The sequence below is a fragment of the Camarhynchus parvulus genome, chromosome 22, assembly GCF_901933205.1.
Source record: "Camarhynchus parvulus chromosome 22, STF_HiC, whole genome shotgun sequence".
NCBI lineage: Eukaryota > Metazoa > Chordata > Aves > Passeriformes > Thraupidae > Camarhynchus > Camarhynchus parvulus.
In genome coordinates this window covers 1,661,295-1,675,233 of record NC_044592.1, presented here as the reverse complement: position 1 = coordinate 1,675,233, position 13,939 = coordinate 1,661,295, and the positions used below count along the sequence as shown (strand labels likewise).

The 13,939-nt window shown below is 48.6% G+C and overlaps 1 protein-coding gene across 1 annotated transcript in view; it reads left to right on the top strand.

Moving 5' to 3' along the window:
• Positions 1-7,572, top strand: part of XPO7 (exportin 7) — a 63,626-nt gene extending 56,054 nt beyond the window's left edge. The window contains 4 exon segments of the mRNA XM_030964242.1: positions 2,790-2,950; positions 4,803-4,901; positions 5,612-5,739; positions 7,236-7,572. Of these exon segments, the coding sequence (XP_030820102.1) occupies positions 2,790-2,950; positions 4,803-4,901; positions 5,612-5,739; positions 7,236-7,329 (482 nt within the window). The 3' untranslated portion in view covers positions 7,330-7,572.
• Positions 7,573-13,939: the final 6,367 nt, after the last annotated feature.

Here is a 13,939-nt window from a genome sequence, read left to right as displayed (position 1 = left end):
ATTCCCCAAAACCCCCCGGTTTTTCCCCCCAAACACCACCTTTTTCCCCAGCAAACCCCCTCTTTTTTCCCCAAACCCCCAGAATTTTCCCCAAACCCTCATTTTTCCCCCAAACCCCATTTTTTCCCCCCAAACCCCCATTTTTCCCCTAAAAACCCGCATCTTTCCACCAAACCCCCAACTTCTTTTCCCCCCCCCATTTCTCCCCATTTTTCCCCATTTTTCCCTTCCCAAACCTCCATTTTTTTACCAAACCCCAAACCCCCCAATTCTTTTCCCCCCAAACCCCAATTTTTTTCCCCCAAACCCCCTTTTTTCCCCTAAACCCCATTTTTCCCCCAAACCCCCATTTTCCCCCCCATTTCTCCCCCATTTTTCCCCATTTTCCCTTCCCTAAACCTCAATTTTTTTCCCCCAAACCCCTGGTTTTTTCCCCCAAACCCCCATTTTTTCCCCCAAACCCCAATTTTTTCCCCCAAACCCCCGTTTTCCCCCAAACTCTCATTTTTTCCCCCTTCCCCCAAGACACCATGGTGTGCACGGGCTGCTGCCTCCTGCCTGGACCACATCAAGTCACCTACCTGTTCAAGCAGCTCTAGCAGCACCAAGAAGAGAGACGACGCCTCTGGCCCAGGAGAGGGTCGCTTCCTGCACATCATGCAGCAGCACCCCGAGATGATCCAGCAGGTCAGCCCCAGCCACCTGGAGGAAAATGCACCTAGGTGGGGTAAAATGCACCTGGGGGAAATGCACCTGGGTGGGGTAAAAATGCACCCTGGGGTAAAAATGCACCTGGGGGAAAATGCACCTTTGGGGAAAATGCAATTTGGGGAAATGCACCTGGGAGGGGCAAAATGCACCTGGGAGGAAAAATGCACCTGGGGAAATGCACCTTGGGAGGGGAAAAATGCACCTTAGTATGAGGTAAAAATGCACCTGGGAGGGAGTAAATGCACCTGGGGGGTAAAAATGCACCTGGGGAAAATGCACCTGGGGGAAAATGCACCCCAATGGGACAAGACACAAAATGCACCTAGCCCCACCAAAACCAACTGGAGAGGCCCCAAGCCACCTGAGGGGCTCCAAAACAACTAGGTTGGGGGCTCCAAAATATACCCTGGAGGGGGCAAAGTACACCTGGGGGGCAAAATGCACCTGGGGGCTCAAAAAGAAATAGACCTGGGGGCTCGAGAAATACACCTGGGGGCTCCAGGAAAATGTACCTGGGGGCTTCAAAATACACCTGGGGGCTCGAAAAGAAAAACACCTGGGGGCTCCAAGTATACCTGGGGCTCCAAAATACCTGAGAGGCCAAAAAAGCCTGGGGACACCAAAAAACATGGAGAGACCCAAAATTCCCTGGGGGCTCAGGAGTACACCTGGGGGCTCTGAAATGCACCTGGAGGCCCAAAAAATACCTGGGGGGTCCAAAATACACCTGGGGGTTTTCCAAAATACACCTGGGGTTCCAAAATACCTGGGGAGCTCTGAAAAACACCTGGAGAGCCTACAAAAATACCTGGGGAGTCCAAAAAGTATACCTGGGAACACCAAGAAACAGCTGGGGAGGCGGGATGGTTTGGGTTGGAGAGGATTTCAGCCCCAATCCCAGGGACAATCCCAAATTAGCCCAACCTGGCCTTGGACACTTCCACTTTATTTTCCTCCAAAACCCCCTCTTTCCCCATTTTTCCATTTCCCTCCCAAACTCCCATTTTTTCCCCATTTTTCCCCAATTTTTTCCCCATTTTCCCTTCCCAAACCCCCCATTTTCCCCCCAAACCCCATTTTTTCCCCTAAACCCCTTTCCTATTTTTCCCCATTTTCCCTTCCCAAACCCCATTTTTTCCCCCAAACCCCATTTTTCCTCCTATTTTTCCCCATTTTCCCTTCCCAGACCCCCTTTTTTTTTTTTCCCCCAAACCCCCATTTTTTCCCCCAAAGTTGTGGTTTTTTCTCCAAAAACCCTCTTTTTTTCTATCCAAATCCCCATTTTAACCCTATTTTTCTCCCATTTTTCCCAATTTTTCCCAATTTTCCCTTCCCAAACCCCCATTTTTTCCCCAAACCCCTGGTTTTCCCCCAAACCCCTGTTTTTTCCCCCAAACCCCATTTTTCCTCCTATTTTCCCCACTTTCCCTTCCTAAACCCCCATTTTTCCCCCCAAACTCTTATTTTTTCCCCTGAACCCCCATTTTTCCCAATTTTTTCCCATATTCCCCCCAAAACCCCCATTTTTTCCCCCAAACCCCCAGTTTTTCCCCCCAAAGTCTGTGGTTTTTCCCTTTTTTCCCAAAACCCTCTTTTTTCCCATCAAATCCCACATTCCCCATAACCCCATTTTTTTCCCCATTTAACCCCCATTTTCCCTTCCCAAACCCCCTTTTTTTTTCCCCAAACCCCCATTTTTCCCAATTTTCCCTCATATTCCCTTCCCAAACCCCCATTTTTCCCCCCAAACCCCCATTTTCCCCCAAACCCCCAGTTTTTCCCCCCAAACTCCTATTTTCTCCCCTTACCCCCCATTTTTCCCAATTTTCTTCCCAACTTTTCCCCCAAAACCCCCACCTTTTTTCCCCCAAACCCCCATTTTTCCCCCCAAACCCTCTCTTTTTCCCCAAACCCCCATTTTTCCCCCAAACCCTCTTTGTTTTCCCTAAACCCCCATTTTTTTTTCCCCAAACCCTCGCTTTTTCCCCACCCCATTCTTTCCCCCCCAAACCCCCATTTTTTCCCCCAAACCCCGTTTTTCCCCCCAAACTCTCATTTTTTTCCCCCCGTCCCCGCAGACACCATGGTGTGCACGGGCTGCTGCTCCTGCCTGGACCACATCGTCACCTACCTGTTCAAGCAGCTCTCGCGCAGCACCAAGAAGAGATCGACGCCTCTGGCCCAGGAGAGCGATCGCTTCCTGCACATCATGCAGCAGCACCCCGAGATGATCCAGCAGGTCAGCCCCAGCACACCTGGAGGGGAAAAATGCACCTGGGTGGGGTAAAAATGCACCTGGGGGGGGGAAATGCACCTGGGTGGGGTAAAAATGCACCTGGGGGGGTAAAAATGCACCTGGGGGGGGGGAAATGCACCTGGGGGGGGAAAAATGCACTTGGGGGGAAATGCACCTGGGGGCAAAAATGCACCTGGGAGGAAAAAATGCACGGGGAAATGCACCTGGGAGGGGAAAAATGCACCTGGGTGGGGAAAAATGCACCTGGGGGAGTAAAAATGCACCTGGGGGGGTTAAAATGCACCTGGGGGAAAATGCACCTGGGGGAAATGCACTTGTGGGGACAAAAATGCACCTGGGGGCTCCAAAAACAACTGGAGAGGCCAAAATTCACCTGAGGGGCTCCAAAAACAACTGGGGGCTCCAAAATACACCTGGAGGGGGGGCAAAAGTACACCTGGGGGGGCAAAATGCACCTGGGGGCTCAAAAATAGACCTGGGGGCTCCGAAATACACCTGGGGGCTCCAGAAATGTACCTGGGGGCTTCAAAATACACCTGGGGGCTCCGAAAAACACCTGGGGGCTCCAAAATGTACCTGGGGGCTCCAAAATACACCTGAGAAGGCCAAAAAATAACCTGGGGACACCAAAAAACAACTGGAGAGACCCAAAATTCCCCTGGGGGGCTCCAGAATGCACCTGGGGGCTCTGAAATGCACCTGGAGAGCCCAAAAAATACCTGGGGGGGTCCAAAATACACCTGGGGGTTCCAAAATACACCTGGGGGTTCCAAAATATACCTGGGGGGCTCTGAAAAACACCTGGAGAGCCTAAAAAATACCTGGGGGAGTCCAAAATATACCTGGGAACACCAAAAAACAGCTGGGGAGGCCAAAATTCACCTGGGGACTCCAAAATGCACCTGGGGCCCTCAGAAGAACACCTGAGGAGGCCAAAAAATAACATGAGGACACCAAAAAACAACTGAGGAGGTCAAAATTCCCCTGTGGGCTCCAAAATTCACCTGGGGGCTCCGAAAAACACCTGGAGAGCCCAAAAAACAACAGAGGAGCCCCAAAACCCACCGGGATTCGTTGGCTCAAAGCTGCAGAACCTTGAGTGTCCAGGAGCATTCCAGGAGATTCCCAAATCCCAGAGAGAGGAGGGAGCTGGGGTGGGGTTTGGGATGGGATTGGGATCCATGGGATGGGGTGGAATGGGATTTGGGGTGGGATCCGTGAGATCCGTGGGATCCCATTGCAATCCCATGGATCCCATTCCATGGTATCGGGGTGGGATCCGTGGGATGGGATCCATGGGATTGGGATGGGATCCATGGAATTGGGATGGGATCCATGGAATTGGGATGGGATCCATGGGAGTGGGATGGGATCCATGGGAGTGGGATCCATGGGATTGGGATGGGATCCATGGAATTGGGATGGGATCCATGGGAGTGGGATGGGATCCATGGGAGTGGGATGGGATTCATGAGATCCACAGGATCCACAGGATTGGGATGGGATCCATGGGATCCACAGGATTCAGATGGGATCCATGGGATTGGGATGGGATGGGATCCATGGCATTGGGATCCATGAAGATCCATGGGATGGGATCCATGAGCTCCATGGGATCCATGGGATTGGGATGGGATCCATGAAGATCCATGGGATAGGATCCATGGCATTGGGATCCATGAAGATCTATGGGATGGGATCCATGAGCTCCATGGGATCCATGGGATTGGGGTGTAATCCATGGGATACATAGGACCCATGGGATTGGGATGGGATTTGGGATCCACGGGATGGGATGCAGGGGCCGCCTTTAACCCTTGGCTCCCCGTGCCAGATGCTCTCGACGGTGCTGAACATCATCATCTTCGAGGACTGCCGGAACCAGTGGTCCATGTCCCGGCCCCTGCTCGGCCTCATCCTGCTCAACGAGAAGGTGAGGGATCCATCCCAGCTGGAAAAGGCTTGGATGAGGGAGGAGAACATTGCCAGAAAATCCTTGGGATGATCCCATGGCCAGGAGAGCTCTTTGGAATAATCCACAGCCAGGATGATCCTTGGGATGATCCCATGGCCAGGAGAGCTCTTTGGAATGATCCCCATGGCCAGGATGGTCCTTGGGATGATCCCATGGCCGGGATGATCTTTGAGATGATCCCATGGCCAGGAAATCTCGTTGGAGTGATCCCATGGCCAGGATGATTCTTGGAATGATCCTGTGGCCAGGAAAGCTCCTTGAGATGATCCCATGGCCGGGATGGTCCCTGGGATGATCCCATGGCCAGGATGATCCTTGGAGTGATCCCATGGCCAGGATGATCCTTGGAGTGATCCCATGGCCGGGATAACCCTTGTGATGATCCCATGGCCAGGAGAGCTCCTTGGAATGATCCATGGCCAGGATGATCCTTGGGATGATCCCATGGCCAGGATGATCCCATGGCCAGGATGATCCTTGGGATGATCCCATGGCCGGGATGATCCTTGGAATGATCCATGGCCAGGATGGTCCTTGGAGCTGATCAATGCACCTCCACCCTCATACTTTGGGATGCTCCCTCCTCATTCCCAGCGCCCCGAGGGGGCTGTGGCGATCCCAAATCCCGATGCCATGGGGATTGACCCCTGGCTGTCCTGCCTCCGCAGTACTTCTCGGACCTGAGGAACAGCATCGTGAACAGCCAGCCCCCGGAGAAGCAGCAGGCCATGCACCTGTGCTTCGAGAACCTCATGGAGGGCATCGAGCGCAACCTGCTCACCAAGAACCGCGACAGGTGGGAGCGGGAGCGGATTCGGGAACGGGAATGGGAACGGGAGCGGGATCGGGATCGGGAATGGGAACGGGAGCGGGATTGGGAACAGGAACGGAAATAGGAACAGCGTTCCCTGGGATGGGATGGGCTTGGGCTGGGAGGAGGGATCCCGAATATCCACAGGTATTTCCCACCATCCCAGGGGATCCAACCTGATCTAGGACACTTCCAGGGATGGAGGAACCAGAGATTTTCCTCTGGGAATTCCTTCCCAATATCCCATTCCTGTGGGAAACTTCCCATGGAAAGATTCCTTCATGGTTGGAATCGTGGAATGATTTGGGTTGGCAGGGATCCTAAATTACCCATGGGTATTTCCCACTGTCCCATGGTGGAGTGGGGAAATCGTGGAATGATGGAGCGGTGGAATGAATGAGAGAGTGATGGAGTGCTGGAATCATGGAATGGTGGAATCATGGAGTGATGGAATGATGGAATGATAGAATGGTGTAATGCTGGAGTGACGGAATCATGGAATGACGGAGTGGTAGAATGATGCAATGGTGGAATCATGGAGCCATGGAATGGTGGAATGTGATGGAATGATGGAATGGTGGAATGGTGGAGCCATGAAATCATGGAATGATGGAATGGTGGAATCATGGAGCCACGCAATGCTGGAATGATGGAGTGATGGAATGGTGGAGTGATGGAATGGTGGAATCATGGAACCATGGAATGGTGGAATGTGCTGGAATGCTATAATCCTGGAATCATGGAATGCTGGGGTGATGGAATGGTCGAATGATGGAATGGTGGAACGCTGGAATGGTGGAATCGTGGAATGATGGAATGGTGGAATGTGATGGAATGCTGGAATCATGGAATCATGCAGTAGTGGAATGATGGAATCATGGAATGATGGAATGCTGGAATGATGGAATGTGCTGGAATGATGGAATGTGATGGAATGCTGGAATCATGGAGTGGTGGAATGGTGGAATGTGATGGAATGGTGGAACACTGGAATGATGGAATGATGGAATGCTGAAATGAAGGAATGCTGGAATCATGGAACCATGGAATGGTGGAATGTGATAGAATGATGGAAATGGTGGAATCATGGAATGGTGGAGTCATGGAATGGTGGAATCACGGAATGCTGGAATGATAGAATGGTGGAATTATGGAGCCATGGAATGGTAGAATAATGGAATGGTGAAATGATGGAATGCTGGAATCGTGGAATGATGGAGTGATGATGGAATGTGATGGAATGCTGGAATCCTGGAATGCTGATGGAATGATGGAGTAGTGGAATGATGGAATGATGGAATGTGATGGAATGCTGGAATCATGGAATGGTGGAATGTGATGGACTGGTGGAACGCTGGAATGATGGAACGCTGATATGAAGGAATGCTGGAATCATGGAACCATGGAAATGGTGGAATGTGATAGAATGATGGAACGCTGGGATCACGGAACGCCGGAACGTGCTCTGGCCTGTCCCCCAGGTTCACCCAGAACCTGTCGGCGTTCCGGAGGGAGGTCAACGACTCCATGAAGAACTCGAGCTACGGCGTCAACAGCAACGACATGATGAGCTGACAGCTGGCGAGCTGAGCCCGGCCCCGCGCGGTGCCAGGGCCCCGGGAGGAGCGAGCAGCAGGTGGAGCTCACCTGGGCAGGTGTTTTCCCGTGGGAAGGGCAGAATCCAGGTGCAGGAATTCCAAGGTGTCTGTGTCTCTCTTTTTCCTTCCCTGGCCGGAATGTGGAACCGGCGGCGCTCCGCTGCGAAAAGCCTGCCTTGTATAAAAACAACAAAAAAAAAAAAAAAAAAAAAAAAAAACATGTACATTTTTTCATAACATTTTGGAGCAAGGTTTATATTGAGTTTCAGAAAAACAAGATTGAAAAAAAAAAAAAACACGAGAAAAAAACTGCAAAAAAAAAAAAAAAAAAAAAACACACACAAAAACCCTAAAATGATGATAAAAAAAAAAGACAAAAAGATAAAAAAAAAAAAAAAAAAAAACAAAGTGTGATTGAAATTTTTACAGAGTCCTGGTGCACCCAGTGCTGGTGTGAGGGTTGTGAATGCGAGTGAGGAAAGCGTGGCCTGAAGCTTTACTGGGCGAGGGGGTGGCTGTGTGAAAGTGCAGAGATCTATTTAGTGAGACGAGCTGTAGAGAGAAGCAAAAACTCAAACAACACAAAAAAAAATAATAATTTAAAAAAACCAACAAAAAAATATTAAAAATAATAATAATAATAATAAAAAAAACCACCAAAAAAAAAAGAGGCATTGTAAAATTCCAAATGTATATTTTTTCTTATTAAGCCCCCCTTCAAAAATCACAATTTCCCGGTCCCGTCTCGCCCTCGTTCTTGGGAACTCGAAGCCATGACGTGACCCCTCCGTTCGTGCTTGCTCGTGGGTGTCCCTCCTGTCCCCTCTGTAGCAGTAGCCCCTCCCAGGGCCCTCTTTTCCCCTTTTCCATCCCTTTTTCCCCATTTTGCCGGGCTGGAGCGGGGGCTGGCGGGGGTTCCCCGTGGGGAGCCCCGAGCGCCCCCTGGCAGCAGCGAGGCCGCTTCTCGTGCAGAGCCCCCCGAGGGTGTTTGGGGGGGATCCAGGGCAGGAGCCCCTTGGCCGTGTACCCCACTATTGTTGCTGCTAGTCGTGTGCATCCTCTTGCTCAGCTCTCCCAAAAACACTCGGGGCCTTTGAGGGCTTCCGTTTCTCTTCCCAGACACTCTATTATCATTTTATTTTTTCCTCTTTTTTTTTTTTTTTTTTTTTTTTTATTTTGTTTCTTTTTTTTGTTGTTTCTTTTTTTTATTTTCTTTTTTTTATTTTGTTTCTTTTTTTATTTTGGTTTTTTTTTGTTTCTTTTTTTTGTTTCTTTTTTTTGCTTTGTTTCTTTTTTGTTGTTTATTTTTTTTCTCTCTTTTTTTTTGTTTTGGGTTTGTTTTTTTCCGATTTTCATTTCCTTTGGTTGGGTTGCTGTCGGTTCCCGTGCCGCCCTGGTGTGTGTTGGGTCCTTTCCCGCGTGAGCAGATGCTGGTTGATGTCGGGGTGTTTGCTGCAAACAGTGTAAGCATTGTGACTGCAAATAAACTCAATGGTTTCTACTGAGCCGCGCGCGAGTGGCTGAGACCCCCAGGGGGACCCCTGAGGGGCCCCACAGTGACCCCGGAGGGACCCCAAGAGTGACCCCATAGTGACCCCATAGTGAGTGGCTGAGACCCTGAGGGACCCCAAGAGTGACCCCCAAGGGACCCCATGGTGACCCCACAGTGACCCCCTGAGAGACCCCATGGTGACCCCATAGGGACCCCAGAGGGACCCCAAGAGTGACCCTACAGGGACCCCATAGTGACCCTGAGTGACCCCACAGTGACCCTGATGGACCCTGAGTGACCCCCTGAGGGACCCCATGGTGACCCCACAGGGACCCCAAGAGTGACCCCACAGTGAGTGGCTGAGACCCTGAGGGACCCCAAGAGTGACCCCATGGTGACCCCTGAGTGACCCCAAAGTGACTCTGGAGGGACCCCATGGTGACCCCACAGTGAGTGGCTGAGACCCTGAGAGTGACCCAAGAGTGACCCTGAGAGTGGCCTGAGCCCCCAAGGGACCCCACAGTGACCCCCGAGGGACCCTGAGTGACCCTGGAGTGACACTGTGACCCCAAAAGTGGCCTGAGCCCTGAGGGACCCCATGGAGACCCTGAGAGGGACCCCAGAGTGACCCCATAGTGACCCTGAGAGTGACCCTGAGAGTGACCCCTGAGGGACCCCATGGTATCCCCTGAGGGACTCTGAGTGACCCCAAGAGGGACCCCGAGATGGCCTGAGCCCCAAGGGACCCCACGGTGACCCCAAGAGTGCCTGACCCCTGAGGGACCCTGAGTGACCCCGAGAGTGCTCCCGGAGCCCCAGGAGTCACCCCAGAGTGACCCCAAAACCCCGAGAGTGTCCCCAAAACACCAAGAGTCACCGCAGGGCCCCGAGAGTGACCCCAGAACCCCGAGAGTGACCCCAGAGTCACCGCGGGGCCCCGAGAGTGACCCCAAAACCCTGAGAGTGACCCCAGAGTGACCCCAAAACCCCGAGAGTGTCCCCAAAACACCAAGAGTCACCGCAGGGCCCCGAGAGTGACCCCAGAACCCCAAGAGTGACCCCAGAGTGACCCCAGAGCCCCGAGAGTGACCCCAAAACCCCAAGAGTGACCCCAGAGTGACCCCAAAACCCCGAGAGTGTCCCCAAAACACCAAGAGTCACCGCAGGGCCCCGAGAGTGACCCCAGAACCCGAGAGTGACCCCAGAGTGACCCCAGAGCCCCGAGAGTGACCCCAAAACCCCGAGTTCCCTCCCAGAACCCCGAGATTCACCCCAGAACCCTCAGAGTTCCCCCTGCGCCCCAAGATCTCCTCCTGCACCCCGAATTTTCCCCCAGAACCCCAAGATTCCTCCTATACCCCCAAATCTCCCCATTCCCTGAGCTCTTCCCCAGAATCTCCCCCAGAACCCCAAGATTTCTCTCAGAACCCCGAGATCTCCCTGAGCTCGTCCCCAAACTTCCCCGAGCACCCCAAAATCTCCATCCCAAATTTCCCCCCAGCCCTTTCCCTCAGGGTGATTTTCCCAATCAAACCCCAAAAAAATCCCCAAAAAATCCCCCCCTGAATTTGGGGGGAGACCCTTGAACCCTGAGCCCCAAAACCCACCGGGACCGACCCCAAATCCTGGAATTTTGAGCCCAATTTAGGGAACGACCTGAAAGGGGATGGGGGACCCCAATACTGGGATTGGGATTTTGGGATTTTAAACAGGGACCCCAAAAAGGGATTGGGATTTTAAACAGGGATTGGGATTTTCAAACTGGGACCCCAAAAGGGAATTGGGATTTTCAAACAAGGACCCCCAAACAGGAATTGGGATTTTAAACAGGGATTGGGATTTTCAATCTGGGACCCCAAATGGGAATTGGGATTTTCAAACTGGGATTGGGATTTTGGGATTTTCAAACAGAAATCCCAAAATGGGATTGAGATTTTGGGATTTTAAACACGGACCCCAAACTGGGATTGGGATTTTCAAACTGGGACCCCAAAAGGGAATTGGGATTTTCAGACTGGGATTGGGATTTTGGGATTTTGAAATGGGGACCCCAAAAGGGAATTGGGATTTTCAAACGGGGAACCCCAAACTGGGATTGGGATTTCAAACAAGGACCCCAACACCAGGATTGGGATTTTGGGATTTTTAAACAGGAACCCCAAAATGGGATTGAGATTTTAAACAGGGATTGGGATTTTCAGACTGGGATTGGGATTTTGGGATTTTCAATTGGGGACCCCAACCAGGGATTGGGATATTGGGGTAACAGGGACCCCAATACCAGGATTGGGATTTTCAAACAAGGGATTGGGATTTTGGGATTTTTAAACAGGGACCCCAAACTGGAATTGGGATTTTAAACAGGGATTGGGATTTTCAAATGGGGACCCCAAACAAGGACTGGGATTTTCAAACAAGGATTTTGGGATTTTCAAACGGGGGACCCCAAACTGGGATTGGGATTTCAAACAGGGACCCCAACACCAGGATTGGGATTTTGGGATAACAGGGACCCCAAAAAGGCATTGAGATTTTCAAACAAGGACCCCCAACCAGGGATTGGGATTTTCAAACAAGGACCCCCAAACAGGGATTGGGATTTTCAGACTGGGAATGGGATTTTGGGATTTTCAAACAGGGACCCCAAACTGGAATTGGGATTTTGGGATTTTCAACTGGGGACCCCAACCAGGGATTGGGATTTTAAACAAGGATTGGGATTTTTAAACAGGGACCCCAAACAGAGATTGGGATTTTCAAATGGGGACCCCAAACTGGGATTGGGATTTTGGGATTTTCAAACTGGAATTGGGATTTTAAACAGGGATTGAGATTTTCAATCTGGAACCCCAAACAAGGACCGGGATTTTCAAACACGGATTTTGGGATTTTCAAACGGGGAACTCCAAAGAGGGATTGGGATTTCAAACAGGGACCCCAACACCAGGATTGGGATTTTGGGATTTTCAAACAGAAACCCCAAAATGGGATTGAGATTTTGGGATTTTAAACACAGACCCCAAAACTGGGATTGGGATTTTCAAACAGGGATTGGGATTTTGGGATTTTCAAACAGGGACCCCAAACTGGAATTTTCAAACGGGGAACCCCAAACTGGGATTGGGATTTTCAAACGGGGACCCCCAAACAGGAATTGGGATTTTGGGATTTTCAAACAGGGATTGGGATTTTGGGATTTTCAAACAGGGACCCCAAACTGGAATTGGGATTTTGGGATTTTCAACTGGGCACCCCAACCAGGGATTGGGATTTTCAAACAGGGACCCCAACCAGGGATTGGGATTTTCAAACAGGGACCCCAAACTGGGATTGGGATTTCAAACACAGACCCCAAAACCGGAATTGGGATTTTAAACAGGGATTGGGATTTTCAAACAGAAATCCCAAACTGGGATTGGGATTTTGGGATTTTAAACACAAACCCCAAACTGGAATTGGGATTTTAAACAGGGATTGGGATTTTCAAATGGAGACCCCAAACTGGGATTGGGATTTTGGGATTTTCAAACTAGGATTGGGATTTTGGGATTTTCAAACAGGGACCCCAAACTGGGATCGGGATTTTCCAATCTTTATTTCCAGCTGCAGGGGGCAGAGGCAGCTCTGACCTTCCAGAACCTTCCCAAGCCCCGTTTGTCTTGGTTTGGGGTCATTTGGGGAGAAAAATTCCTAAAGGGGTTTCTTAAAAAAAGCAAATTCAAGCAGCCCCTGCTGAAGTGGTTTGGGGAAAAGATTTCCTTGGAGAGAAGTGGGAAAAACTGTTTATTTAACAGGTAAAATAAAATAAAATCAAATTAAAGAAATGTAATTTCATTTTAAAATAAAGTAAAATAAAATTAAAATAAAATAAAGCAAAAATAAAATACAATACAATACAATAAAATAAAATAAAATAAAATAAAGCAAAAATAAAATAAAATAAAATAAAATAAAATGAACAATATTAAACAATAAAAACTTGCTGTTTTAAGAGATAAGAAACTCAAAGTCTCTTCTTGTGGGTTAGTTTATTTTATTTTTTATTTAAAAAATTACTGGAAATGTTGTGGTTGAGGTTTGGGGGTTTTGGGGTGCTTAGTTCAGGTTTAAATAGGTCTAAAAAAAGGGGAAAAAATCTACAGCTTAGGGAACTTTTAGGATTTATTAAAGTTCTTTTAGGATTTATTGAATTCATTTCTGGGTTTATAGAAGTAATTTCAGGATTTATGAAAGTCACTTTAGGATTTATTAAAATAATTTTGGGATTTACAAAAGTTCTTTTAGGATTTATTAAAATAATTTTGGGATTTATTAAAGTTCTTCCAGGATTTATAAAAGCAATTTTTCGATTTATTTAAGTTCTATTAAAAGTCCTTTTCGAATTTATTAAAGTTTTGTCAGGATTTATAAAAGCCCTTTGGGGATTTACTGAATTCTTTCAGGATTTATTGATTTTTTGGGATTTATTGAATTCTTTCAGGATTTATAAAAGTCCTTTCAGGATTTACTGAAGTTTTTCAGGACTCATTGCATTTTTCAGGATTTATAATTTTTTTTCAGGATTCACTGCAGTTTTTTGGGATTTATAGAAGTTTTGTCAGCACTCATTGCAGTTTTTCAGGATTTATTGAATTCTTTCAGGATTTATAGAAGCCCTTTCAGGACTCATTGCATTTTTCAGGATTTATAGAAGTTTTTTCAGGACTCACTGCAGTTTTTCAGGATTTAAAGAAGTTTTTCAGCATTCACTGCAGTTTTTTGGGATTTACAGAAGTTTTTTCAAGCACTCATTGCATTTTTTCAGGATTTATTCAATTCTTTCAGGATTTATAAAAGTCCTTTCAGGATTTACTGAGGTTTTTTGGGATTTATAGAAGTTTTTCAGGATTCACTGCAGTTTTTCAGGATTTATAGAAGTTTTTCAGCACTCATTGCATTTTTCAGGATTTATAGAAGTTTTTCAGGATTCACTGCAGTTTTTCAGGATTCACTGCAGTTTTTCAGGATTTACAGAAGTTTTTCCAGCACTCATTGCATTTTTCAGGATTTATAGAAGTTTTTTCAGGATTCACTGCAGTTTTTCAGGACTCACTGC